Source organism: Mastigoproctus giganteus, chromosome 8 (genome assembly GCF_048544385.1).
Source record: "Mastigoproctus giganteus isolate SK-2022 chromosome 8, ASM4854438v1, whole genome shotgun sequence".
NCBI lineage: Eukaryota > Metazoa > Arthropoda > Arachnida > Uropygi > Thelyphonidae > Mastigoproctus > Mastigoproctus giganteus.
The window spans coordinates 164,188,055-164,214,069 of NC_143582.1; the positions used below are offsets into that span (position 1 = coordinate 164,188,055).

At 37.5% G+C, this 26,015-nt stretch overlaps 1 protein-coding gene across 8 annotated transcripts in view; it reads right to left on the minus strand.

Moving 5' to 3' along the window:
• LOC150081977 (fat-like cadherin-related tumor suppressor homolog) overlaps positions 1–26,015 on the minus strand; it is a 1,021,521-nt gene that overhangs the window by 602,595 nt on the left and 392,911 nt on the right. For all 8 annotated transcript variants that reach the window (XR_016547261.1, XR_016547260.1, XM_090379029.1 and 5 more), the window contains one exon: positions 24,914–25,228. Coding sequence is in view for 6 of the 8 variants with exons in the window: in XM_090379029.1 (XP_090235155.1) it covers positions 24,914–25,228 (315 nt within the window). In the remaining 2 variants the exon portion in view is untranslated. The remainder of the gene's footprint in view (positions 1–24,913; positions 25,229–26,015) is intronic.

The window sequence follows — 26,015 nt, forward strand, 5'->3', positions numbered from 1 at the left end:
ACCAAGCTGCTCACTCGCCATATTGATGCCCCATCAATAGAAGATATCATCGCACTAACAAGAGGAAGAAATAGAAGCCATCACCCACTTAGGATGAAGCTATCAAAACTTGGACTCCCTAAAAGGAATGTTCCCATGTACCACCATTGAACACTTCAACACCTTCTCCATTGATCCGGTAAAGTTTTAAAACCTACAGAAGCCAAATTATAGACCAAATCAGGACTAAATCACCAGGATTGCTGTGAAAATTGAGCAGTTTTTATTAGAAATTTGATGATATGAACAATTAAATGCAATAATATAATGAATATAAATAAATCTGTTATATATGTTAGTTGCTGATAAAGAACTCAACCTATGCATTTAACCCTTCAATTATCAAGATCTATGTTATTTCAAAGTGAATACAATTAAGCAAATGTATATATCTATTTAATAGTTATTATTATATACAATAATTATATTGTAAAGATCTGAAAATTGCACAAAAGTATATAATAAAATTTCTGGACACCCTCCTAGCCCACTTGCTGTACAGGGGGTGAACCTTGTGTTAATAAACTGATAGTAAGTAAGTAAGTAATATATATATATATATATATATATATATATATATATATATATATATATATATATATAATGTAAACAACAGAATTTTTCCAGTAAGACGAAAGGATTAAACTGCCAGAAGCGAACAAAGACTTAGGACAAAAACGGCTTTTTGGCGAGGTTTCATCTATGAGGCACTGAATATTTTTATATAGCATAGGGGACATGTGCGAAACAAAGCTTCAGCTTTCTGTGCAACGCCTCTAGCTGAAGCATGATACCTTTTAACGACCACTAAGTGACCACGGCTCATCCAAGTTTCATGACGAACAGAGGAAGCCACGACGGTTAACGATCCACTAGTCAAACTGAAAGTCGAACCGGTAGAAAAATACCCACAACTACACTGTCTTAACAGGGAAAGAACTGAGCTACTGGAATGATTTATTTTCCCTGCGAAAGAGGATGCTACCTTTTAACGTCAAAGAAGTATATAGTTGGAAACAACAGTTATGCCCATCAAAAGGAAAGAACGAATAACACCATCATTTAGGACCACCGAATTTGACACGCTGCAGAATGAGAAAAATTACCGAGCACATGAATTCCTTTTATTAGCCAACAAAAAACTAATTTTTTTTTTTTTTTTTTTTTTTTGTGAAGCATAACTTGTTGCTTAACCATCGGTATTCTCTCTGTTTTAGCAATTCCTTCATTTTAGTGAAGAGAAACTGCATATCCCTTGTAACGAGTATACCCAATAACAAGAAACGAGCTATAACGAGCACTACTGACGTAATAGCTTTAATAATGTTAAATAAAAGGATATTATACAGTATATAACGAATGAAATATGTACAAATATGATACTATTGTATATAACGAGTGAAATATAAAACCTTTTACTATAACGAGGGCCTTGAACTGGCAATCTCAATCTATATCTAAATTAATTTACAATTATTTGGAAAAATTAATGTACGTCTACTGAAAAATTATGACTTCAAATTGTTTATAATAATGTGTGGCTGGATTAAAAACAATCAAACGTTTTTTTTATTGTCCTGTAATTTCTGTAATTTAAAGCCACTTAATATAGGAAACCTATTGTTTCCTATATTAAGCGGCTTAAAGTGCCAGTTTCCTATATTACCTGACTTCAATTATAAAAAAAAAAAAAAAAAAGTAAATGAAGTATCTTCAACAAATAAGTTCCCCCGTGCCCTAATTAAGGCCACCTTGAATAATTAAGATTAGCGAAGCCAAATGATGCAAGGAAGCGACCTTTTTCTGCATCAGCCAAAAAATTAAAATAATAATAATAGACAGAATATTCATACTATTCCCAATTCCCATTAGTCTATTTTGGCTTAAGTTCCAAGTGGAACTGTTCCCACATTCATACTATTCCCATTCTTTGTTGGAACGGGAATAGTATGAATGTGGGAACAGTTCCACTTTGGACTTAGCCAAACTAACTTCCTCTGTCACGTTGGGAGGAAACTTATTGCAGTGCTCGACAAGCGCCACTTCTCATAAGTGAACTTCATAAGAACTAGTCTTCTATTCTGTCAGACATTATATTTGTGCTGGTTCTTGTCTCACCTATGAAAATGAAACTTTTACATTCATTTTACCCCTTAGTGCCTTAATGTAAATCTTATTTCCGCTTAGATGTCTAGTGGTCAAACATTGCAGTCCACGCCTTCTAAGCTGTTCTTCATATGTGCATCGATTTTCAATCACTAATCTGGTCATCCTGCTTTGTACCGTCTCTAGAAGTACTGTTTTTTTTTTTGTGTGTGTGAGGTCCGGACCTGAGTACAATATTCCAAATGCGGTTCTAAACATCTTGTATAGAGGGATAATGACGTCGTTCTTCCGACTACCAAAGGTTCTATAAATCATGGACAGGACTCCATTTGCCTCCCCAGCCGCTTGTTTACACTGCATGAAAAATTTTGTCAGATTAAACTATAACACCTAAGTTTTTTTCATCTTGAACCACTTTTAGCTCTTCGTTCCCACACCCACCTTAGGAAACAGAAATCATGGTGACTCCATGATTTCTGTTTCCTAAATGCACTTTACATTTACAAGCATAAATTAGTTATATTAGATGCTTAATATAACTACTATCTGGTTCTTCTACTAAATGAGAAACTTTTAAACTAATATGTTAATTATATTGTACATTTCTGTTTATTTTCAAGAAACTGAAAGCTAGCCTTAATAGGGACATTTTAATTTTATAATTTTTTAAACATATTTATTTCAAATTTGGGTACAACAGTACACATGTTTGAGTTGACCGTGGTTAACACGACTGACAAATACTGTGTTTTTCTTGCATTCTCTGCATCGTAAACCCTTCTGGTCTTATGTGACTGTCCGAGAATATGAAGATATACAGAGTGACCACTGAATTATGGCCACCCCTATGAAAACTGAATGCGACCCGTTGACCGCGTGAGGTAAGAGAGTGCGCAGTTAGTCGAGCATAGATAAGGTGTCAGTGGTTCAGTAGGTAGTAAAATTCTGAGCGTGATGGGTAAAATGAAGGATTTATCGGACTTTGATAAAGGACAGATTGTGAATGCTCAACGAGCTGGTGCCTCAATTTCCCAAACGGCTGAACTGGTGAGGTGTTCGAGGGCCGCCGTTGTTAAAGTGTACCAGGACGGGCGTCAAAATGGTCAAACAACGACCCGATGGCAAAACTGCAAAGGTCGGCGAAAGGTTGATGTTAGAGGTGAGTGCCGGGTCCGACGACACGTACAGGCGCAGCACTGTTGAAGAGTTGACTACCCAATACAACATGGGCCAACCCGGAACAATACCTGGCATGACCATGCGTTGCACGCTCACACGTATGGCAGACGACCCCTACGGCATCCTCTCCTAACCAAGGTTCATCGGCGTAAAACACTGGCCTTGTGCAAAGTGCAGTGTGGGGGGAGGGTTTTTTTCTTATTTTTATAATTATTTTATATTTTATTATATTTATTTTAACCCCTTTTGTTATTTATATCCTCCCTTATATTTATTATTACCTAATAAAGGTACTTTGCAATTCCCCACTTTGCAATCTGACTCGTTTGCCTATCAGGAGCGTTCAGGTTCTACGGGGTTTCTATATTATTATGGTTTGGCTGTATGTTCAAAATGACTAAACAAAGACTTCGTTTAAAATATAACAAAATTTTATTGCATGTATTTACATAAATGAAATAGTTCAATGATCCAGTACATATTATAATTAGTATTGTTCTATTACCGTACAAGCATAAAATGATTGGTTAAGTTTAGTTATATTCTTGTACAACCTTTTCCATTATATCACAAGGCTAACAACATCTTTCTTATGCCACTCTTTTTATACATTACTTAGCAAAACGTTCTCTTAGCAAATCATTTTTTTTTATTCTAACAGATCAGGCTTGTCTCTCACATTCAAATCTTCCCTTTTTAACAATAAGATTTCTCTGTTAGCAAAATTAAGGGTAATCTCTTACTAATTAGATTATTTATCTTTTCTAATACATTAGCATTCATCTTTTAAATCAATATTTAACTCAATCTCTAAATTATGCTAACATCCTTACTTCTGACTTGTCAGCTTATGACAGTTCAGTGTATCATATATATATATATATATATATATATATATAAATAACACTCTCCCTAAATAAAATCTCTGAATTATCCCACTTCCAAAACTGTTACCTTACTTTACGTTACTCAAGAATATTTTCTATATCTATAAATTTCTCTTTACCTTATCTAGGGAACCTTATCTTAATTACACATTTTTTTAGTACATATCTCTTATTATATATCTTATAATGTCCCTCTTATAATTCCTAACCCTTCTTTAGAGTCCTATCATTTACAAGTGATACTCATGTTAATGAGTATCACTTGTAATGAGTATCACTTGTATTAGTGTTTACTAATACTCATGTTAATTAGACACTTACCGTACTTCTGATACTGAACAGGATCTTTTGGTAGGGCCTTTCGTTGAGGAACGAAAGGCCCTACCAAAAGTTCCTGGGCTGTAGTCTACGTCTGGATAGGGCATCACTGAGTCTCTTAGGAATTTATGGGCTGGTCTTCCATACTGCTACCTAGCCTTCGGTCCAGCTATTCTGGCGGCTCGGGACTACAACTTTACCTTCACAGCTCACTTATCTGTGCATTGGCCTTTATCACTGCCTTCAGATGATGGACTAGGGTTATTTCTCTCCTTACACAACATTTATTTTCACGCTGGCCACTTTCACTACTTTCCGATTTCGGACTAGGCTTATTTCTACTCACACTTCACTCGTTTACATACGGGCCACTTTCACTACCTTCTGATGACGGACTAGGCTTATTTTCTGCTTACCAAGGCTCCTACTTTCAGCTTCACAAGGCTGCTTCTTTCGGTTTACCAAGGTTCCTCCTTTCAGTTATTTTCAAGCTGGCCACTTTCACTGCCTTCCGATGACGGACTAGGCTTATTTCTGCTTACACTTCACTCGTTTACATACGGTCCACTTTCACTACCTTCCGATTACGGACTAGGCGTATTTCTCTACTATATTTCTTCCATCACCAACCATATGACCAACTACTCGACTGTTCTCTTCTATCATGAAACTTATCTAACCTTTCTTAACTTACTGACTACTCTTAAATTTATCTAACCCTACACAACTTACTACTCCATCTTAACTTTGTCAGAACTTTCTCAACTGGCTGACAGGACATGACAAGACAGGGCTACGCGCTCTCTCTTTTTGGTCTTCGAATTTGTGTGTCGCACTTTTTTGTTGGCCCACCTTCGTTCATAAATTTAACCACTCGTACTTCAATATTTAAATTTACATCCCGACTATTCGCTAGTGTGGGTTTCCCATGCTATCTCCATCCCCGCTAGATTCAACCTCCCATTTTAATATCAATATTCCTTTCCCAGGCAGTCTGTTCTCTTTTGAAGTCCGCCGAGCCACAGACCCCTCCCTGTTACTACTTCGCATCAGCCCTAAAATCTGCGGAACAAGCTATTGCAGACAACCAGACACTAGCCCTATTGTTTTGGACATGGTATTAGTCGTGTACTTACTTCCTGTTTGTCTCCCGGAGTCTCTGATCAAAGGGATGCTCCGACTAATCCGGCTCACCTTTCTATTGTTCTCGAGCGACCCCTTTTCTCATCTATTTACTGATGGCTCTGCTACCCGTTTAAGACCTTTAGATTTGTTTACGGTACTTGTAGCTGAGGGTTTATCCATCTGTTAGAAATTTTCGCGCAGTAATTCCCACGACACTCCCTTCCTTTCGATTAGCCCTCTCCTTAATTTAATCTCTCCCCTTTTTTTAACGATCCACTTAGTTCAATTTATTTGATTTGTTATATTTTATTTTACAATATAACTATTCCTGACGTATCTTTTCTTATTAAATTTCTCAGTTTGGAAACGACGATCTGTTATCTTTATATACAATTTCCTTGTAAGATTTTATATCTTACAGCAGGCAAGTTGGACGTTAGAAGACTGGAAGAAGTTGTGCTGGTCGGAATAGTCACGTTATTTACTCCACACCGTGGATGGTCTTGTACGGATTTGGCGTCAACAACATGAGGCTCTTCATCCATCATGTATGGTATCAAAAGTGCAGGCCGGTGGAGGCGGTTGTACGGTATGGGGCAAGTTTCACTGGAGGGAACTTGGACCCCTGGTGCATGTGGAACAACGTATAAGTGGTCTCCACTCTCGTCAACTGCTTGCTGATTGTGTACACCCTGCTATGTTACACTTTTTCCCGAATGGCTATGGTTTCTTCCAAGATGACAATGTGCCGAGCCATCGGGAACTTGTGCAGGAATGGTTTGAGGAACACAGTTCTGACTTCCAGCTTTTCGATTGGCCTCCGAACTCCCCCGATATCAATCCCATAGAGAACTTGTGGGACACTATATAAGGCATATCAGGCGTCTGGATACACCAATCACCTCCATATCTGCATTGCTAGCAGCATTACACACAGCTTGGTTGGCCATACCTCCCGAACGCTTCCGACATCTTGTTGAATCCATGCCACGTCGGATAGCTGTTGTACTGAGGGCAAAAAAAAATAAATAAATTTTCTGTTTATACTCCGGCACGACAACCAAGTCAGTAGAGTTTACAATAAATCGTCAATATAAATATTTATCGTATTTAGTAGTCACGGGCTTGAACCCCGGTCCACTCAAGGAACGCGTGTTACGCACCCTCGCTCCTGACCACTGGGCTACGTCAGGCCTAGAAAGGAGGACCTACGAAGTATCACGTAGGTGATCATAATTCAGTGATCACTCAGTGTATATCGTAAAGAAGCGTGTTGGTAAAAAAAATAGTGGTGAAAATATAATAATTTTTCCCAAGTAAAAAGCTGAAATGTTTATTCTACAAGATACCGACCTAAAGGAAAGTAAAACATAAAAGGCTGAAAGAATTCAGCCTTTTATGTTTACAATGAACATAAAAGGCTACATTACAATGAACATAGTGCAAATTTTGCTGTAATGCAACTGAAACACTGCTGATAATAATAAGCAATTTGTGTAAGACCTGGAATGAAAATTAACGGTTAGTATATCGATATTGGGAAGAAATCAAAGTAAAGTAAAATGGAACATCACAACAAACTTCGTCAGGGCACTACAACCTATGATGGTCCATCTTTTTGTATATTAATACCAATGCACGTAGATCAAAATTGAAAATTAAGAAAACCAAACGAAACACTATGATTTCAGAATATGCATTGGCGAAAACTGTGGCCCCGATGATATAGAGCGTATGTTGGTATATTAATAGAAAAAATATTAAAATGTAAATTGCATATTAAATTACTCACGACACCAAGTTAATGTATACAAGGCGAAAAATGGAGGGGAGGCAATATTGCTAAAGATTACAAAAAAAAAAAAAAAAAAAAAAAGCGGTACACTGCTGGAAAACTGCAATACTTGGGCAAGCTGGAGTCATAAAGCCCATCCTCCAATGGGAGGGGGGTGCCTCCCCTCCCATTGGAGGATGGACAGATACGGGTAGTAAACTCGATCTTATTGCATTTGCGATAATCCGGATAGCTGGAATTCTGTGGGTTTTTACATTGAAATGTGTTTCCCCTTCCATGAAATCTCCAATCATAAAAAAAAAAAAAAAAAATTTTCAGAATCTTCTCTTCATTCCTGTTTTTTAAGCTTCGTAAACTTGTTACTCCGTGTGTCACTTGTGCCATTTGTGCGTGCCATGTTCGTCGTTATTGATTGCTTATATTTTTTACTGTTTTAGACTTTACAACCCAAAAAAAAAAAAAAAAAAAAGTCAAGTGAACAGAAATATTAATCAAGCAAAACGTATCTTGTCAAGGTAAGGTGCTATATTTTAAACCTGTTTTAGCAATTTTATTGAGTTTCTAACTTTTATTAGTGTTTTATTTACCATACTGAATATATATATATATATATATTTTTTTTTTTTTTTTTTTTTTGAGTGCTCTGCCATGGGGGCCCTATTGTTCCCATAAAACCTGTTGTTTTTAAAGCGAGAAATGCCATATCGCGGAGATTTTTTAGAAACACCATGTAAAGCAGAACTGACTGTATTTGTATGCTTGATTGCAGTAAAAATTATTGTCCACAGAGATTAGAACTAATTATACAAGTTTCTTGCGTTTTCTTCTGCATTTATGAACTTCTTAACTCGTAGTTTAGCTGTGACGAGAAGCCGTTACAGTGAGTATTTTCAAATTTTTCTTAGCTCATGTTATATCGGCCTTTCACTGCTCAACTACAATTGATATGATATTACAAGCGGTGCATTTACTGCACGCCAAAACATCTCATTCTGGTATGAAAATTTTATAAGCAATACGAGTAAAGAATTTGCATGAAATACTGTTAAAAATGTCTTCAATTTTCGATTTCTTCCAATAGCGAATGAAAGTAACTGTTGACATCTGAGTTTTTTTTTTTTTTTTTGTAAAAAACATTTTACAATACACTATATAATCTTGCGCAAATATCAAAAATTTTATGTCGTTTTATTTCTTTGCAATCATACTGAAAGACATCATTAATTAGCTTCGCATACACAAGTACTGAAAGGATCGCATATAACAGAAAACAACGCCATTAAACGACATTTCTGTTTTGCAAAAAAAAAAAAAAAAAAAAGCACAGCACCTGATGGACAATTCGTTAATATAAATAAACAGAAATTCTCAAAAATTTTCAAAATTCAAATTTTAATCTAGTTTTATTATTTTGTGAAAAGAAAATGAGTCAAAAATGAGTTTTTGCAAAACGACGGTAAAACTTTGCCACCAATTACTACGAGATGGAGAAAAGATCACATCGAGTTAAAAACGCCGATTCTCTGTCGTAAATCTGGAGGGATTAGCAGTTATGTTCTGAGAGAACAGAAAGGCATCCGAACAAGTTCTTGAGGAAATCGAAACATTTAGTTGGTCAATTTACATTTCTCAACATGTCATAACTCTTAAAATCTATAAATAATTTCTATAATTATAACAAGGGCTGGTGTTAAGAGCGAGAAATCGTGCGGATAGCAGCCGAAGGGGGCCTTTCGGCACTAATGACATGCAAGGAAGCTTCTCACCAGGATCACCATTCAGACTAACTTCGGCCCTGAATTAGCAGCGAGGACTTCTGCAACAAGTTTAAACTCTTGGAGTTTTATCAGCCCCGAAATCAATCTTCTACCTTACAACAAAGGAATAAGGTAGATATGAAATCTTATATAATCATTTGGCACAGGAGCATGCTGTTACTCCAGATTAGCAGTAAATTACACTTCGAACCTTTTCGACCTGTAATTTAGTGAGCTAATTATGCTAACAATCATGTCCACGTTTTATTTTCTGCAACAAAGTACAGCGAAATATTCAGAACAATAATCACAAGTCAGAAAAATTTCTAGCCGTAAGGCACTACCTTAGGGATTGCGTGGCCAGAATTTAATCAGTGATTACCCATAGCGGAGCTTTATCGGCTTTTCGGATCATAATACTGAAACAGATTACATAAATTCATGAGGAAACGTAGAATAATCGTTATAGCTACTATGGAAATAAATTAATACGGAAGCACGGTCTTTCTATAATGAATAATAAATATTCTCACTTAGACGCAAATTCTATAGATAAACAAAATCACAAATCATCACAACACGCCAATACACATAGCGTCCCCCCTTTCCTTCCCCAACCATTCTTCAGAATGCAGCACGAACACATACTGGAATCTGTCACAGAAACAATTCTTTCGATGATACAATCTCAACCAGTCTGTGGCTGTAAACTATTACAGTAGGAAGTGCGGGGACAAAACAGGTCTATCTGTGCAGAATGACATGAGGGCGAGATTGTGTTCAGTAGCCTAAGGCGTGCATCGGAGATACTGGCGAGTTGGGAACAGAAATACAAACATGTCTACGCATAACTCACGCGATTTGGACCACAGTCGAGTGGAAACATGAAGACTAAAGGACATACTCATGGCGAGCGAGCGAGAGAAATGTGTCACCTTTGCACTTTTACTACGTATCCACCTCCCGCTTTCTGCCCCTCCCTGAACACAATTAACAGACGGAGAAGACGCTAAGGTTTCGAAGCCGGCGATAGATTTGGACCACCTACCCTCCACAGAATCTTGCCCCGTTTATCAGCGGACGTGAAACAGCTACTGGTCTCGTGCATACAGAGGCTTATACAGTGATATCAGGTTTCTGGAACCTTTTCCTGTCTCCCGATCACCACCCTTAGGCGCAACCCCCCACAGCGTCTCACCACTACTACTACTCCGACTGATGAAGTTAATCTTATCAGCGGCCGTAATGCACGGAGTGCAGCAGCAGGCTATCGATTAAGTCTAGGGGTGACTGCACCAGCAGAAGAGTAAGAGTGGGAAAAGCAGAAGAAACACTTGAGGAGTCGTTCCAGTTTTTATCGCCAGACTTCCGGCCTATTAATAAATCACCTGCCTAGTTGGCCCGAACGCCGTTTGGAGTCGTTAAGCAAGTAATGTCTGTGTTGAGTCATCTTACGATATTTTCCTGCTGGGGAAAGCCACTACACTAGAGGAAACCTCGTCAGCGTTGTTTAGCGAGAGAGAGAGAGAGAGATATATCGACGACTCAAAAGGTCATCTGCACATTTCATCCAGGCTCTAGAATGTCACAAACAGTATACGAAAACCATTCCTCCTCTGTGCTCACTTCGTCGGCCCATTTCAATTTTCTCCGAATGATATCTATACAGCGCCCTATATACGAAAAGTCTTCCCCCCCCCCACTCCCTGCATCCAAAGTACAGCATCTTACCGAAAAAGTCTTCGGCCATTCAATCAGTTATAAATCATGACTGTTACGTGATAAATCAGCATGACCTAGAAAATCACTTTAAACTGAGAAGTTATCAGTACTGATGGGAATTACCTAATATCCTTGAGCAAGGGAGCAGCAGCAGACGGATATTAGATAATAATGGCGTGTCCTATTTTTCTGTTCCTCTACTTTAATGCAATTCACCAGATATTTATTTATTTAGAAACCCACCTTTTGCGATCAAACGTTTTGGAATTTGTGGTAAGAATGATAAATAGATACGCTAATAAATTAAAGCGCATGGCTTATAATAAGATATAAGTGAAAATGAAAACAACAATTTTCATGCAGTACATATAAAAATATTTCCCCAAGGCAGCATGCAAACAAGAGGGTATCAAAAAATTAACTAACCACATAATGTACATTAAATTTGCAAAATAGAATTGTGGAAAAGGTAACCTGAGAAAGTTATTCATAGAGCAGAATTAGCCCATGGAATCTAGGGAGAAAAGTACAGCTTGGTTAAGGTCCTGAAGCCAAAGAAAGAACCTCTGGTTTATATTCTGGAGGGTGAATTTCCCATAAATCTTGTCAGCGCAAAACTGCTCACTGACAAACAAAGTCGATGTTGTGGTATTCAAGTACGTATTTCAATACTGTTTGTCGGAAACCCAGTGTTTGCAATTGTGCTTATTAAAGTTGAATTAAAAAAGGCCTGAGCAGTCTACTTGATCTGATGTGTGTGGAAATCCATCTTAGCCATGAATAGTCTTGCTGGAGTGATTATGTCCGATCTGCCCCATGATATCGTCCCATGAATGCAGCATTTATTAAAATTAAAATCCAGCACCCGTCAGCCATTAACAGTGAATGACTGAAATATAATGCATGCCCATCTCAGAGCTGATCGCTAACTTTCCAGCAATGGATTATTAATATGGGCTATGATAGCGTTACATTTTGAAATTATATTTTAATGAACTCATTCTCTCATTTATGATATAGCATAATTTCATCAGAAAATGGCATATAAATAAAATGAAATAAATTTTCCGTTTACACTCCAGGACAGTTGCACAGGATCAGAGAAGTTAATAAGACAGAAAATATAAAAGAACATCACTGTATTTTGCAATCACACGGGCATGAACTATGGTAAACGCAAAGTGCGTACTACCAGTGCGTTCGACCATCGGTTACGGTGGAACTTGCTTATCCAGTGATGGCTAAGGAAGTATCACTATGTTTCAACGTTATGTCTATTGTTTAAACGTTTGACCCATAGCCCAGATTGGAGTATATGATGTCCTTGGAGTTTGAAGGGTTTTCTAAGGGATTTATTGAGCTATGCCAATTGACGAGAATATTCATTAAACGCTAGCTGGGTAAAATAAACTTCTTACCATCCAAAATCAATCCTTTAGAAGGGTTTGTAGATATCGTCTTAATTAGTGTTACGGTAGGGTGCAAGTGTGACACTTCTTTATATAAAGGCTATAAAGCAGATACATAACAACACCATTGCAGTACCTACATGCAGCAAGATTTCCGCAAAACAGCGTGCAAGCGAGAGGGACGATATACTTATAAAATATACTATTATAGTTACAAAAGCTAAGTATGAAAATTGTTGACGAAGACTGGTAAGAATGAAGAAAATGAGTTCTGTTTCTGCTTATTTGCAATCATGTATGAATGCAAAGAAGCAGAAAGTACTCGTAAATTCGATAGGGACCCCTTGAAATATCAAAGTGGTGGTACGCTCGACAATATAGCCAAAATGGCGGTCGAGTTGAATAGATATTTTGCAACTGCTTTTAGTATTGAAAGCACATTACTGCCAAGGCAGAACAGTAAAACTTAATTAAATCGTTTTAAAATATAACGATATCAGAGTAGCGTCTAATGCTGAGAGAGAGAGAGAGAGAAGCGTAAGTCCCAGGTGCGGATGATCTACATCCACTTATATTTAAAAAGGCGGCAGGCGAGTGCATCCAACCATCAGCAATGCTAATGAGATCATCGTTAGATTCAGGGATTATTCCTTTGGACTGAAGGAGTTACAATATATACTTACAAAAGTATAAAGTATTCTGCCCAATCCTGAGGGAGGAGCTCAAGAAGTGATAGCGATGACCAGTGATTTTTCTGTGGTTGGTAAGGTTATGGATTCCATGGTTAAAGATGCAAAACAGGATCATCTCGACAAGGATAGTATCCTAAATGTTTAGGATACCATTCTTGTCGGATACCATATAGAATACTATACAGAAACCCACAGGCAGCTTAAAAATTAGCAGGAGAGGAATTAAAGGACATAATGTATGAGGAAAACTTGGGATTAACGTACAGAAAGATATGAAGTTCAACATACAGTGTAAGCAGGCGGCAAGAATAGATTGAACACCATTTACATGGTGTTCAATATATGATTCATTGGAATTTTGCAAGTAGCGAGGAGGAGGTCATTGTACTTTATAAGAAGATGGCGCGACCCCACTTAGATGTATACTGTATTCAGGTCTTGAGGTAGCATATAAAAAAAAATTAAAAAACAGATACAGAACTTCTGCAGAAAGCGCAAAGAAGGGCGACTAGACTGGTGTAAAGCACTAAGCACTATACCTATGAGAAATGGCTTAAAATATATGATCTTACAGAGGTTAGTAACCATTGGAAGATTTAACTGAGGCGTATAAGGCCCAATGAGATTAGTAAAATGAATAAGGGAAGGATATTCAGAATAGGCACTTTTTGACAATGGGGATAATATGAGTTTCTTTCTTTCGGTGGATGCGGCATAAGTTTGCTTCCTTGCATCATTACGATATTTTAATACTAATACTAAATATTATGAATAAAAATTCTGAATTAAACTTTGAGCATAATTCTTGACTTAAGCAAGACTGTAATATTCCTTGAATATTCCAATAAAACGGTGCCTAAAAAAGAAGTTCCACAGGAACAAAAGCCACTTTATTTTTGACATTGATATAATGACATCACTGCGTCGTTATCGATGTTGTCAAAGCTGTCACACCATGTGGATGCCATTAAATGCTGATACTTTGGCTCATGAACAACACATGGGACCAAATGGAATTACTGTATATTACATTCCAGTTCAACTTAAAATCTGATTTGTTAGATGAATGACAGTTGCAAGACACTTTCAAAGTATTGTAAAATTAAAATCCAGCACCCGTCAGCCATTAACAGTGAATGATTGAAATATAATGCATGCCCATCTCAGAGTTGATCGCTAACTTCCCAGCAATGAATTATTAATATGGGCTATGATAGCGTTACATTTTGAAATTATATTTTAATGAACTCATTCTCTCATTTATGCTATAGCATAATTTCATCAGAAAATGGCATATAAATAAAATGAAATAAATTTTCTGTTTATACTCCAGGATGGTTGCACAGGATCAGAGAAGTTAATAAGACAGAAAAAATACTAAGAACATCACTGTATTTTGCAATCACACGGGCATGAACTATGGTAAACGCAAAGTGTGTACTACCACAGTGCGTTCGACCATCGGTTACGGTGGAACTTGCTTATCCAGTGATGGCTAAGGAAGTACCACTTTGTTTAAACGTCATGTCTATTGTTTAAACGTTTGACCCATAGAGTCACTACAAAAATTCTGATATTTCAATTTATTCGTATTCAAAGGATTCTAGTCAGATAAAGTTAGCACTGTTTTCGCTAAAAATGAAAGGAAACCTAAACTCGAGTTCTTTATGAATACTAGTCATGTCAACCGCTTTGTTTCTTCTGAAAGGTTGCATTTGTTTACTTGCTGATGCATGTTTAATAAAAATGTTTCTCCCTTCTCTCTGAGGGCTGATGACCCTCCTATGTGTGAGTCCTGTGGCACAATTTTAACAATAAGACACATTTTAGTTGAATGTCCAGATTTTAGCAATATCCGTTTTACCGCTTTTAATCATCTGACTGAGCCATATACACTCAGTCAGATCTTATCCGACAATGACAACGTGTCTGCTGTTTTTAGCTATTTTAAATTAATAAAAGTTTTTAATTATATTTAATTTATGCTATTGTTACTTCTTTATCGATTTATTTTTTATATCTTTGTTATTATATATCTGGACATGGTGGCCTTACTAATTAGGTCACCGAGAATTTAAAATTTTTTAAATATAACCTAGTCTTGGCGCATTATAGCCGTTGTTGCTAATGCGCCAAAAAATCCAAACAAACAAACAAACAAATAATCTCCCTTCTCTCCCTAATATTACAGAATTTGTAATGATTAATATTCATAGTTTGAGTCCTTTGTGTGGCGCCTCCGTAGTCAGGTGGGCAGGAGCAGCAGTACGTAGCACATGCTTCTGGGATTAGACCGGGGTTCGAGCCCGTCACCATCAAATACGGAGGATGCGGAAAGGTCAGGGAATAACCACCGCATATCCCGGAGCAATATGGCCTTAGTTGCTAATGCTCTTAAAAACCAAATAACAAACAAACAAACGATTCCTTTGTGGTAATTACGGTAGTAAGTTGATTATTCAGTTGCAATCTAGTTTCATCTGAAACAGTGACCACGGCCCGCATGCTGCCCGCCTAAACATTTTTTGCGGTCCGTCTCAGCCTATAAGAATATTTTAATAAAATTTCATTAAACATGCAGTTCAAGTATCAAAAGTAATAAAATAAATAGTTGCCAAACACATAAATGTTAATAATACAAACATTGTACATAACAGATGTCGTCAGAAGCGTTTCACGCTGCTTACATCACTACTGCGCTAAATAGAGATAGATATACGGCGGAATTACTTAACAAGTACAGATCACTGTTGAAAAAAAGGAGTGAATTTTTAGTGTTGAATTTGAAAGTGTCTGCAATTCTGCCCAGACACGATAGGAGGGAGTATATGATGAGAGCCTTGTCGATCAATTCCGCCCATGAAAGATTGTGCATGGCTCAAAGGGTAGAATTTTTTTTCAGCCTGGTCTGTACTTGTTAACAGGAGAGTCTGTTTCTACAGGTATGGGATACACTTAAATAGAAAGGGTGCAAGAATATTTCCTGATGTTATCGAGGCAGGGTTAGGTGGGTCGGAAAACTGCTAGCTTGGGGTGGGGATACAAGGACTAATAGATTAACAGTAACCACTGGCAAAGGTGAAAGCGATTCTTGCACTGATTCTATTGGAATGAGCAGCAGCTTGGAAAACAAGATGCAGAGTACGTACTTCAGAGACTGCTGGGAGTCATTACGCTACAAGTAAATACACGGATTGTGTTAGGGTAGCTAAGAATAGGAACAGGTGCATGTATACTTGCGTGTACACCAATGCTAGGAGTTTGGAAAATAAATTTGAGGTACTGCTCAAAACATCAAAGGCAGATATTGTTAGGATATCAGAGACGTGGTGTCACACAGATATAAGGAATGCAGAACTGGACTTTGGGGAGTACAATGTGCATAGAAAGGATAGACAGAATAGGTAGGGAGGAGAGGTTATGCTGTTACTTAAGAAACACATAAAATCCAAGGAAGTGAAGCCAGTCGACATCGCTGGACAGTGCAGTGCAGTGTCGAGTCAGTTTGGTGTCACACAAGCATTGGGAGATCAAAATTGAGAGTAGGAGTGTGCTATAGGCCTAATTACTCTGATGAAAGTATAATAGGCGCTTCCGTAGCCAGGTGGGAAGGAGCAGCAGTGCGTAGCACACGCTTCTTGATTAGACCGGGGTTCGAGCCCGTCACCACCAAATACGGAGGATGCGGAAAGGTTCAGGGAATGACCACCGCATATCCCGGAGCAATTGGCTTTAGTTGCTAATGCTCCTAAAAACCAAAAAACAAACAACAACAAACAACGAGAGTATAATAAGAAACTGTACAGGGAAATAGAGTGGGCCAGTAAATCAGAGAGTCTTATAATGGGGGATTTTAATTTCATAGATATTGACTGGAATTTGTGGGTGTTGGTCACTCACACACTAGCAAGGCTTTTGTGGATTTATTTGATGATTGTTTTCTACATCAGCATGTTCGGGGGGCAACTAGAGGGAGTAATACTCTTGATCTGATTATCAGTAGTGATTCTTCACGCATTAAGAATCTGCAGATAAAGAAACCACTACCTGGCAGTGATCACAGTGTGCTGAAGTGGGATTTACTCAAAGAGGTAACTACCATCAGGAGTAAAGGGAAGGGTTTTTGCTTTCGCAAAGGCGACTACGATGGTCTGAAACAGTATTTAAATTCTATACAGTGGAACCAACTGATGATGTTACCAACAGCAAATTCAAAATGGGAAGCATTCAGAGAATTAATCTTGGAAGTTACTAGGCTTTACATACCAACTAAGAAATATTTTTCAAGGCTTAGGCCTAAATGGATGTCAGATGAAGTATTGAGACATATGGCAGAGAAGAAAAATGCATGGGATACGTATAAATCAATGGGTGACATGGAAGCCTATGATAGATATAAGCTGGTCTGTAACCAAGTCACAAAGGAGATTAGACAGGAAAAGGCAGATTATGAGAAATCCTTGGCAAAGAATGCAAAGAAAAACAGAAAAGAATCCTTTACCTATGTAAACTCTAGAAGGAAAGGGATGAATCAGATTGGTTCACTGGATATTGATGGTTCAACAGTTGGGATACTGCTCAGGTGGCTGACAAACTAAACAATTATTCTGCATCTACATTCACACATCAGGAGTTATTCAGGAAGGGGAATGCCAGAGGTGAAGTAAATTCTGGCAGTGATCTAGATGATTTTGTAATAACTGAGAGGAAAATGGAGGAGAAATTGTTGAGGATAAACATAAAAAAAAAAAGGCACCCGGGGTGGATGGGATCTATCCAGTTATATTAAAGGAGGCAGTAAAGGAAGTAAGCAAACCATTAGCCATAATTAGGAGAGCTTCTTTGGACTCAGGGGAGGTACACATAGACTGGAGATGTGCAAATGTTATCCCAATTCACAAAGGAAGATCAAAGGCTGACACAAGTAATTATAGACATGTGAGTTTAACTTCTGTTCCAGGAAAATTAATGGAGGCACTGATTAAAGAAGCACTGCAGGATCATCTAGACAAGACTTCAGTTATAGCTCGGATACAGCATGGTTTTGTTAAGGAAAGTCTTGCTTGACCAATTTGATTGGATACTATGATGTGGTCACAAGAGAACTGGATGCAGGGAATAACTTTGATATTATATATTCGGATCTTAGAAAGGCTTTTGATACTATTGCACATGGAAGACTGCTGAACAAATTGGAGCAATGTGGCATTGGAGGAAAATTGCTGCTATGGATAAAGGGATGGTTGAGGGGGAGAAGACAGAGAGTGGTAATCAATGGACACTGATCATCGTGGACTAATGTTATTAGTGGAGTCCCTCAGTATTCAGTGTTTGGTCCATTGTTGTTTTCTGTATTTATAAATGACATTGATGATGGTATATCAAGCTTAATGTCCAAGTTTGCAGACGATTCGAAGGTTGGCAGGATTGTTAAGACCACTAATGACAGTACGCTGCTGCAACAGGTTCTGGAAAGGTTGAGCAGATGGGCTGAGAGGTGCCAAATGAAGTTTAACATTGACAAACGTAAAGTACTACATATGGGAAACAGTAACCCCAGAGTAACGTATCAACTCTGTGGTACTACACTGACAGTGGTAGAGAATGAAAAGGACCTGGGGGTAATTGTGCATTATATGAAGTTTTCTGAGCAGTGCAGACGGGCTGCAAGAATAGCTCATGGTGTCTTGTCAATGATACAAGATTTTTTCTAGCAGGGATAAGGAGGTGATTATTCCCTTGTATAAGGCAATGGTCAGGCCACACTTTGAATACTGTATACAGGTCTGGCGGCCTCAATTCAAGAAGGATGTAGAGCTGTTGGAACAAGTATAGAGAAGGGCAAAAAGGTTAGTGAATGGAACAAAGGGTTGCTCTTACGAAGAAAGGCTTAAGTTTTGCAAATTACAGTGTCTGGAGACTAGGCACCAGCGAGGTGATCTGATAGAGATGTATAAAGCCTTGAATGGTTTGAGCATGCTCAATGCTGATGGGATTCTTCCTCTCGCTCAGAATAATCACCTGAGAGGGCATAAATTCAAATTGAGGAAAGACAGATGTGCGGAAATTTGCCTTTAGTCAGCGGGTAGTTGGTTGGTGGAACAGACTTTCATCCCTTGTGGAAGTTGATAGCCTAAATAAATTTAATGTTCAGCTGGACAGGTATTTCGAACGAACGGAGGGATGAAATGGGAGTGGGTTTTTTTTTTTTTTTTTTTTTGGCTGATGCTGCATAAGCTTGCTTTCTTGCATCATATGCCTCTACTAATGCTAATGTATAGGGAATTCTCTTGTATTAACGAGTAACGTAAATAGTTGTTAAAACGAAATACTCATGTCACAGTTGTTGCCTGCTACGTATGAAATATTGTACGTGGGAAGTACGGCTTCATGTGTGAGCTCTAACCATTGATGATTTAATAATATTTTGTTTTCCTGCACCAGTGTTAAGCTATTATTGTATTATTTTAAAAGTGTAAAACTGGCCCAGTGAAACCAATGGATGAAAAAACATAAAAAACAAGACAGAGATGAAAAATATGTATTCCAAGAGTAATGGACAAACAGATATTATTTCATTAACACAAAAAATATATAATTTTTTTTCAATGCCAGCAAAATGTAAGCGTGCCAAAAGAATGTAATGTGAAACGGCGCTTTAAAACAAAACATGCCGATTTTAATATCAAATATTCTGGAGAATTGAGAAGACAAAAGCTCAGTTCATGGCTTAATTCTATTTTTTAATATTTTATTAATTTTTTTTTTGTGAAATGTACTGAAATCTCAGAACAAGCCGTAGAAGTAAGTTTCAAAATATCTCAGCCCAGCCATCAAAAACCTTTTTCTCAAAAAGTATACTTGCTTTTCGCTTGCTGTTGACGAGTCACTAGATATCGCTTCAACAGCACAATTGTCTATTTTTTACGTGGAGTAATATCCGGGTGTAAGATATATGAAAAACTTTTAGAATTGCATCCATTAAAAGGCCAAGCATTAGGATCAAATTTAGTTCAGGGACTCCTTTCTTGTCTTAATAAGCATAATTTAGCTTCATCTAAACTTATGGGAATAACTACCGGTGGTGCACCTTCTGTGATTGGCTCTGAAAGTGGTATGTATCTCTTCTTCCTGATCATATGAAAGAGCTAGGTCTTCACACAAAATTAATACACTATCACTGTATTATTCATCTATAGAGTAAAACATTAGGATTCAAAGCGGTTACAGATGATGTTGTGAATGCTGCATATTTTATTAGGTCAAGAGGGTTAAACGACAGACAATTCAATGAGTTTCTATATTCAAGTGAATACAAAGACATTGTACACTACACTGAAGTACGCTAGCTTATCAGAGGTAGAGTTTTACAACGGCTTTTGTCGCTATTTGAAGAAATAAAAGTGTTTCTTATTGATAAAGACAAAGGAATCAATACCGAAGATGAAAACTGAGTTTGCAATCTGTCGTTTCTGGCGGATATATGTGGTCATTTGAATGAACTAAATAAGAGACCAAGGAAAAGCTCAACTTATACCTAAACTTACCAATGATGTATTCGATTTTCGAATGAAATTATCGCTATTTCAGTTGTAACTTTCCAATAATAACAACACTTGCCACTTTCCAAATTGTCAGAAAATATTTAAACAATATTAAAAAAAAAAAAAATAGCAGTGCGTACATTAGACACCATAACACATTGAAAAACTACAGCAGTCGTTTCAACAGAAATCTGAGGACTCATACAATTATCAACAACTAATATTGAAGGTTTAAAACGTTTAGCCTCTTCCATGCAAGCTCAAAAATCTCATTGATAAATTTTACTATATTTTTTTTTATTAATTCATAAAAAAAAAAACTTTTTATACTTGACTAATATAAATTCAATTTTAAAGTTTCAAATAAAATTTCAAATTTTCATCATTAAGGATATATCCAGTTCCTCATCCTGAGGCCCGTAGCCATAAAATAATATTTTTAAATGGCCCTTCGAAGGAAAAAGGTTGCGCATCACTGATATAAAATATACACTGGTGTTCTAAGAAAGTGCATCACCCCTTAAAATTATAATTGTCTTCCGAATAACGTAAGTATATGGCAATATTTCTTACAGATTGCATCAGATAAGATTGACACGCGTAGTTGATGACATAATATTGCATCAGTTGCTACTTTTAGCTATATAAACGCGCTGTGCAAGAGTTGCAGTTATTCCTTGCTTGTGTCAGGATGGCGAGGTACGTGAGGTTGATGCCACGAAGAAAGAGTGCTATCTGTTGATTTACGTTAGGAAGGATGTTTTTCCAGTCATACTGCTTATAGAGTGTCTTGTAATCAGTCGACAATGAATAGATTTCTTTCCAAACTCAAGAATACTGGTTCTACTGACGGGAAAAAAAACAGGAACCGAACGCAAACGATTCTCTACATCAAAACAGGACCGCGTTTTGAAGCGCTTATGCCTTAAAAACCGTAAAGCTTCTTCGTCTGAGCTGAAAAGAAAATGGGGAAAACATACAGGAGTGGTAGCAAGTGCAGTAACAGTCAGAAGACGCCTCTTCAAAAATGGACTTGTAGCCAGTCGTCCTAAGAAGAAGCCCCTCCTCACACAAAAAATGAAAAAGGCCAGATTAATTTGGTGTAAGGAGCATGTCAAATGTACCCTCGAGCAGTGGTAGTCAGTTATTTTCTTGGATGAGAAGAAATTCAACCTGCATGGCTCTGATGGGAGACAAACGATTCGCCGTAGACGTGGTGAAGAATATCATCCAGACTGTATGGTGTCTACAGTGAAATTCCCCGCCAGCCAAATGATATGGGGATGCATTTCATATCGCGGAGTAGGCCACTTGCAGTTTATAAAAGGTTCTGTAAATGCCAATGGATACCTAGCTATATTGGAAGGCAAACTGCTGCCAACCATTAGAGACCATTTCAAGCTGCCAAGTAACTGCATCTTTCAGGACGACTCTGCTCCTTGTCATCGAGCGAAAATTGTAAATAGGTACTTCTGTAGTTACTTTAGCTTAATTTCTGCATTAGAGGTTCGCAGTAATGTGTTTACATTTGTTACAGGTGAAAAGAGCGGTCCATTAAAACTCTTAGCTGGCCAGGAAACAGCCCAGACCTGAATCCTATAGGGAACTGTTGGCATCGTGTGGAATCTGCAGTTGCCAGAAAGAAACCAAAGACCCTTCGTGAACTTCATAATTCCTGTTTGGAATTATGAATTATTTGAATCACAGGAATTATTTGGAACCACGAACTATCAGTTGATTATCTTCAGAAATTAATCTTGTCAATGCCTCGACGATGTGCTGCTGTCATCAGGGCCAGAGGCGGTTCAACTAAATATTAATTTGCACCTGGTGAACTTTTTCATTTTGTTTTCCATTTAAAATGATAAAATGGATCAAACTGAGGGCTTCTGATAACATTTCAGCCATAATTGCCGTGTTTACCAAAACTGTTGTATAAAGGTTGCAAATGCTCATTTTGGAATATTTTGAGAGCACCTGTCAAATATTACTCAGCTTTGCCTTAACTATTAATAAATATCTTTTGTTTATATTTCTATTTGTGATGCTAGTCATTAATGTAATATACCACCGCGAAAAACGGTTAGAAATGTGAAATTCCTAGGTGATGCACTTTCTTTGAACACCAGCGTATATTCGTCAAGACGCGTTGTGATTATTATCTTATTTTTTTCTCGGCAGATGCGCAAGAAGTCCGCTTCCTCGCATCCTTATGCCAATTTTAATACTAATACTTAATCTGATTAATAGGAATTCTGAATAAACCTTTGAACTTGAACTTCTCGATATAAGTTAATTTTTACTTTGTTTTATGGAATTTTTCAAGGAATGCGATTATTCCTTGAAAAATCCCAACTAAAACCGCCCCAAGAACACTAGGCTAGAGGAAGTCTACAATCCTGAGCCTGACAAACTGAAAGTTCTGAATGTCCATAACCCTCGAAACCGGTCACAGCAAGCCTCTCTTGTTTGACATTACTGAATTGATGAGGGAATGCTATTTTTGTTTATAAAAGTATATGATCATCACACCATAAGTTCTCTGCCACACGGTAGGTCCATAAAAGCAGAACTCGATCGCACCTCCATTTCTAGCCGTCTCCTTTAGCTCACGATACACATCAGCCTCTATCAAATTATCCAACATTCCGATTCTCTTCCTTCCTCTTGATTTCTTGTCTACCTCCTTCCCTATAATTACATAACTTAACTTTCCCTTTCAGTACATATCCAGTCCAAAATTTTTCTTTTCCATATAGTATTACAATTTTCTCCTATGCTCCTCAATACTTCCTCAGAGCTCATGGCTTCTTGCGGGAGTGGAAAACCTGAGGTGCTTAGATGAACTAAGCCTATGTTCTCTTTTATGACTTAGTTCCTTTTGCTTTCTTTTTCAATTATTTACTCCTCTAACTGAGCTGTGGTAGTCTACCTTCTTGCCCAAGGAAAGCAACGGGACATTACCATGAACCATTTATACGAGTATTTCCCTTGTATATACAGCAGAAAACAGATTGCCACAGGCTCGGAGAAAATCCCCCCCCCCCCATTTTTTTAACAAGCAATCAATTTTTGCCATTAAATTAAAAGCATTAATCCTACCCAATTGAAGTGCAATCTGGAGATGCATCGAACAAACCCTTCTTATCTGTAAAAACGTTTTCAACGGTTTAGAAGGTTCTAAACACCTAATGCAAAATTTTACCTTTAATGAAACTAGATATCCTTTACAGTATCGCTCTTAAGAGCATAAGTTCGGAAATGCTCGAGGCATATTATTTACTGATAAGCAAATCTTAATTAACAACATAGTACTTAAAATAAAAATGTTCTCTTTGTAACTCCAACTCGACCATTAGGTCAGAGGAGTTTACAATTAATCATTTCGACAATGAATACAGCCATTAATCGAATTTTGCAGTTACGCGGAAGTGAAATATGGTCTACTCAAACGCATATACTCATACACGCAAGCGTTTTCGACCACTTGGCTACGTCGGGCCTAAATTACACATAAATTCAAATAAAACTACTTTTCTTTGGTAATATAAATAAATATTTATTATTGTGATGGGATATACTGTATATATGTCACGTACGATCTACAATACCCAAGCGGCAAGTGGACTAGAGCCCCTATAAAATAACAGTACTATGTTACTTGAGCGCCGGTTTAAAGCGAATTCGTGCATTTACCATCTGTACTAAATTTCTGAAGATCCCCTTCATACACTGTAAAATCGTATCCAGCGCCGGTGGAGGGAGGAATCTGTGTCCAAGTTCGAGGCGACATCGGATGGCTAATAAGGCAGGCTTGGCTGTGAGTCGCGACTTGGGGGAAGGGGGTTCCTATATTGACAAATATTCTAGAATACTGAGTATCCCATCCATCTAGCAACACATTTCAAGGAGGTTGTCAGACGAATATAGTCAATTTTAGTGATAGAGGGATTTTATCATATTCGAGGTATGGCGCATCGGTTGAAGTGAAGCGTTGGAGCAGCTGACGCCCAGATTACGGCCATAGAGTATTTCAGAATTATTAAGGAGATTACTGTGGGAATCTCAAGACAAGTTGTGTGAAAGATCACATTTTGTTTAACAACGAAGCTTTGTGATTTGAGTGCTCAGGGTTGCACTATGTCAATGAAACTGGATTTTTATATATTCTTTGGTATATAAAGTTAGATAGGGAAGAACAAAATGATTCCGTAATTCCCTGTATTAACAGGTGGAAACTTATTGTTGCGGTTCTTTCCTAAATTAACTCCCGTGTTAAGAAATTAAGAAAAAATGTCTGATACATTATCTAGTGATTTTTTTTTTTTTTTATTCCTTACCTGAGCCACTGTCAATAGTAAAAAATCCTTGTGGATCTCCTGCAGAAATTCGGTACTGAAGGCGTTGGTCTGGGTTAGCGTCCAGATCGAAAGCATCTAATTTGACAACAGACGTTCCTGGTGGTGCATGCTCAAGGACATTAGGGTAATAAGCAGGTTCCAAAGTTAGAGGAATGTTGTCATTTTCATCCAGCACTTCTATATACACGTCTAGACGAGCAATTAACGGAACGGCTCCTCTGTCTTGGGCGTACACTGTAAGCCAATAACGAGAATTGGCTTCCCGATCCAGTACCGCTCTCGTCCTTATATTACCTGGCAAAAGAAAATTGAAAAAGTTTATTATTACAAATTTCAATAAAGAAATCAGTAAGCACGCGCATGCATGTATCACTTTAAAGTATTAAAAAAAAAAAAATTATCGTTTGCTCGAATGATGGTACAAACCTATTACTTAATAGACATAAAGCATTTGGAGAAACCAAAGAAATATCAGATGCCTCAAGCAACGCGTTTAATGCAGGCCCAGAAAATCACCGAGAGTAAAGAAATAAGAAAAAATGAACTGCGCATTTTCACAACGAAATAAGCTGTGGGGCAGTAAGAAAATATGATAAGACGTAATCATAAGAAAGGCTGGAAATGCAAACGAATACAAAAGAATTACCCCAAATGCTTAAAAAAATGCAATGAACGCAGACATGTATACATGAAGAAAGAGAATGGCATAAAGGAGATGGTGAGAAGTAACAAGACAGAAGAATGGGGCGGAATTTAAAAGATAAGAAAGTGACAACAACGAATATCAAAATTTCAAGCTTCAGAAGATGTAACCGAAATAAATGAAATAGCAAACATTCGAAGCGAAGAAAGAAAATGCGTGAAATAATAAAAAAAAAAAAATGGATAACAAGAATTGAAAAAAAAATCAATAAACCATTTCAAAAGCAACAGAAATGAATAACTTCTAAGAGGTGTAACGCCAATCCCCAAACTACCTTTTACAAATATGACGCAAACGCCAGATGAAAGAGAATATACCGAAAAAAGGCTCACAGAAAAAGTTTGGGAAAAAAATCTTTTAATTACAGAGCAAAATGTT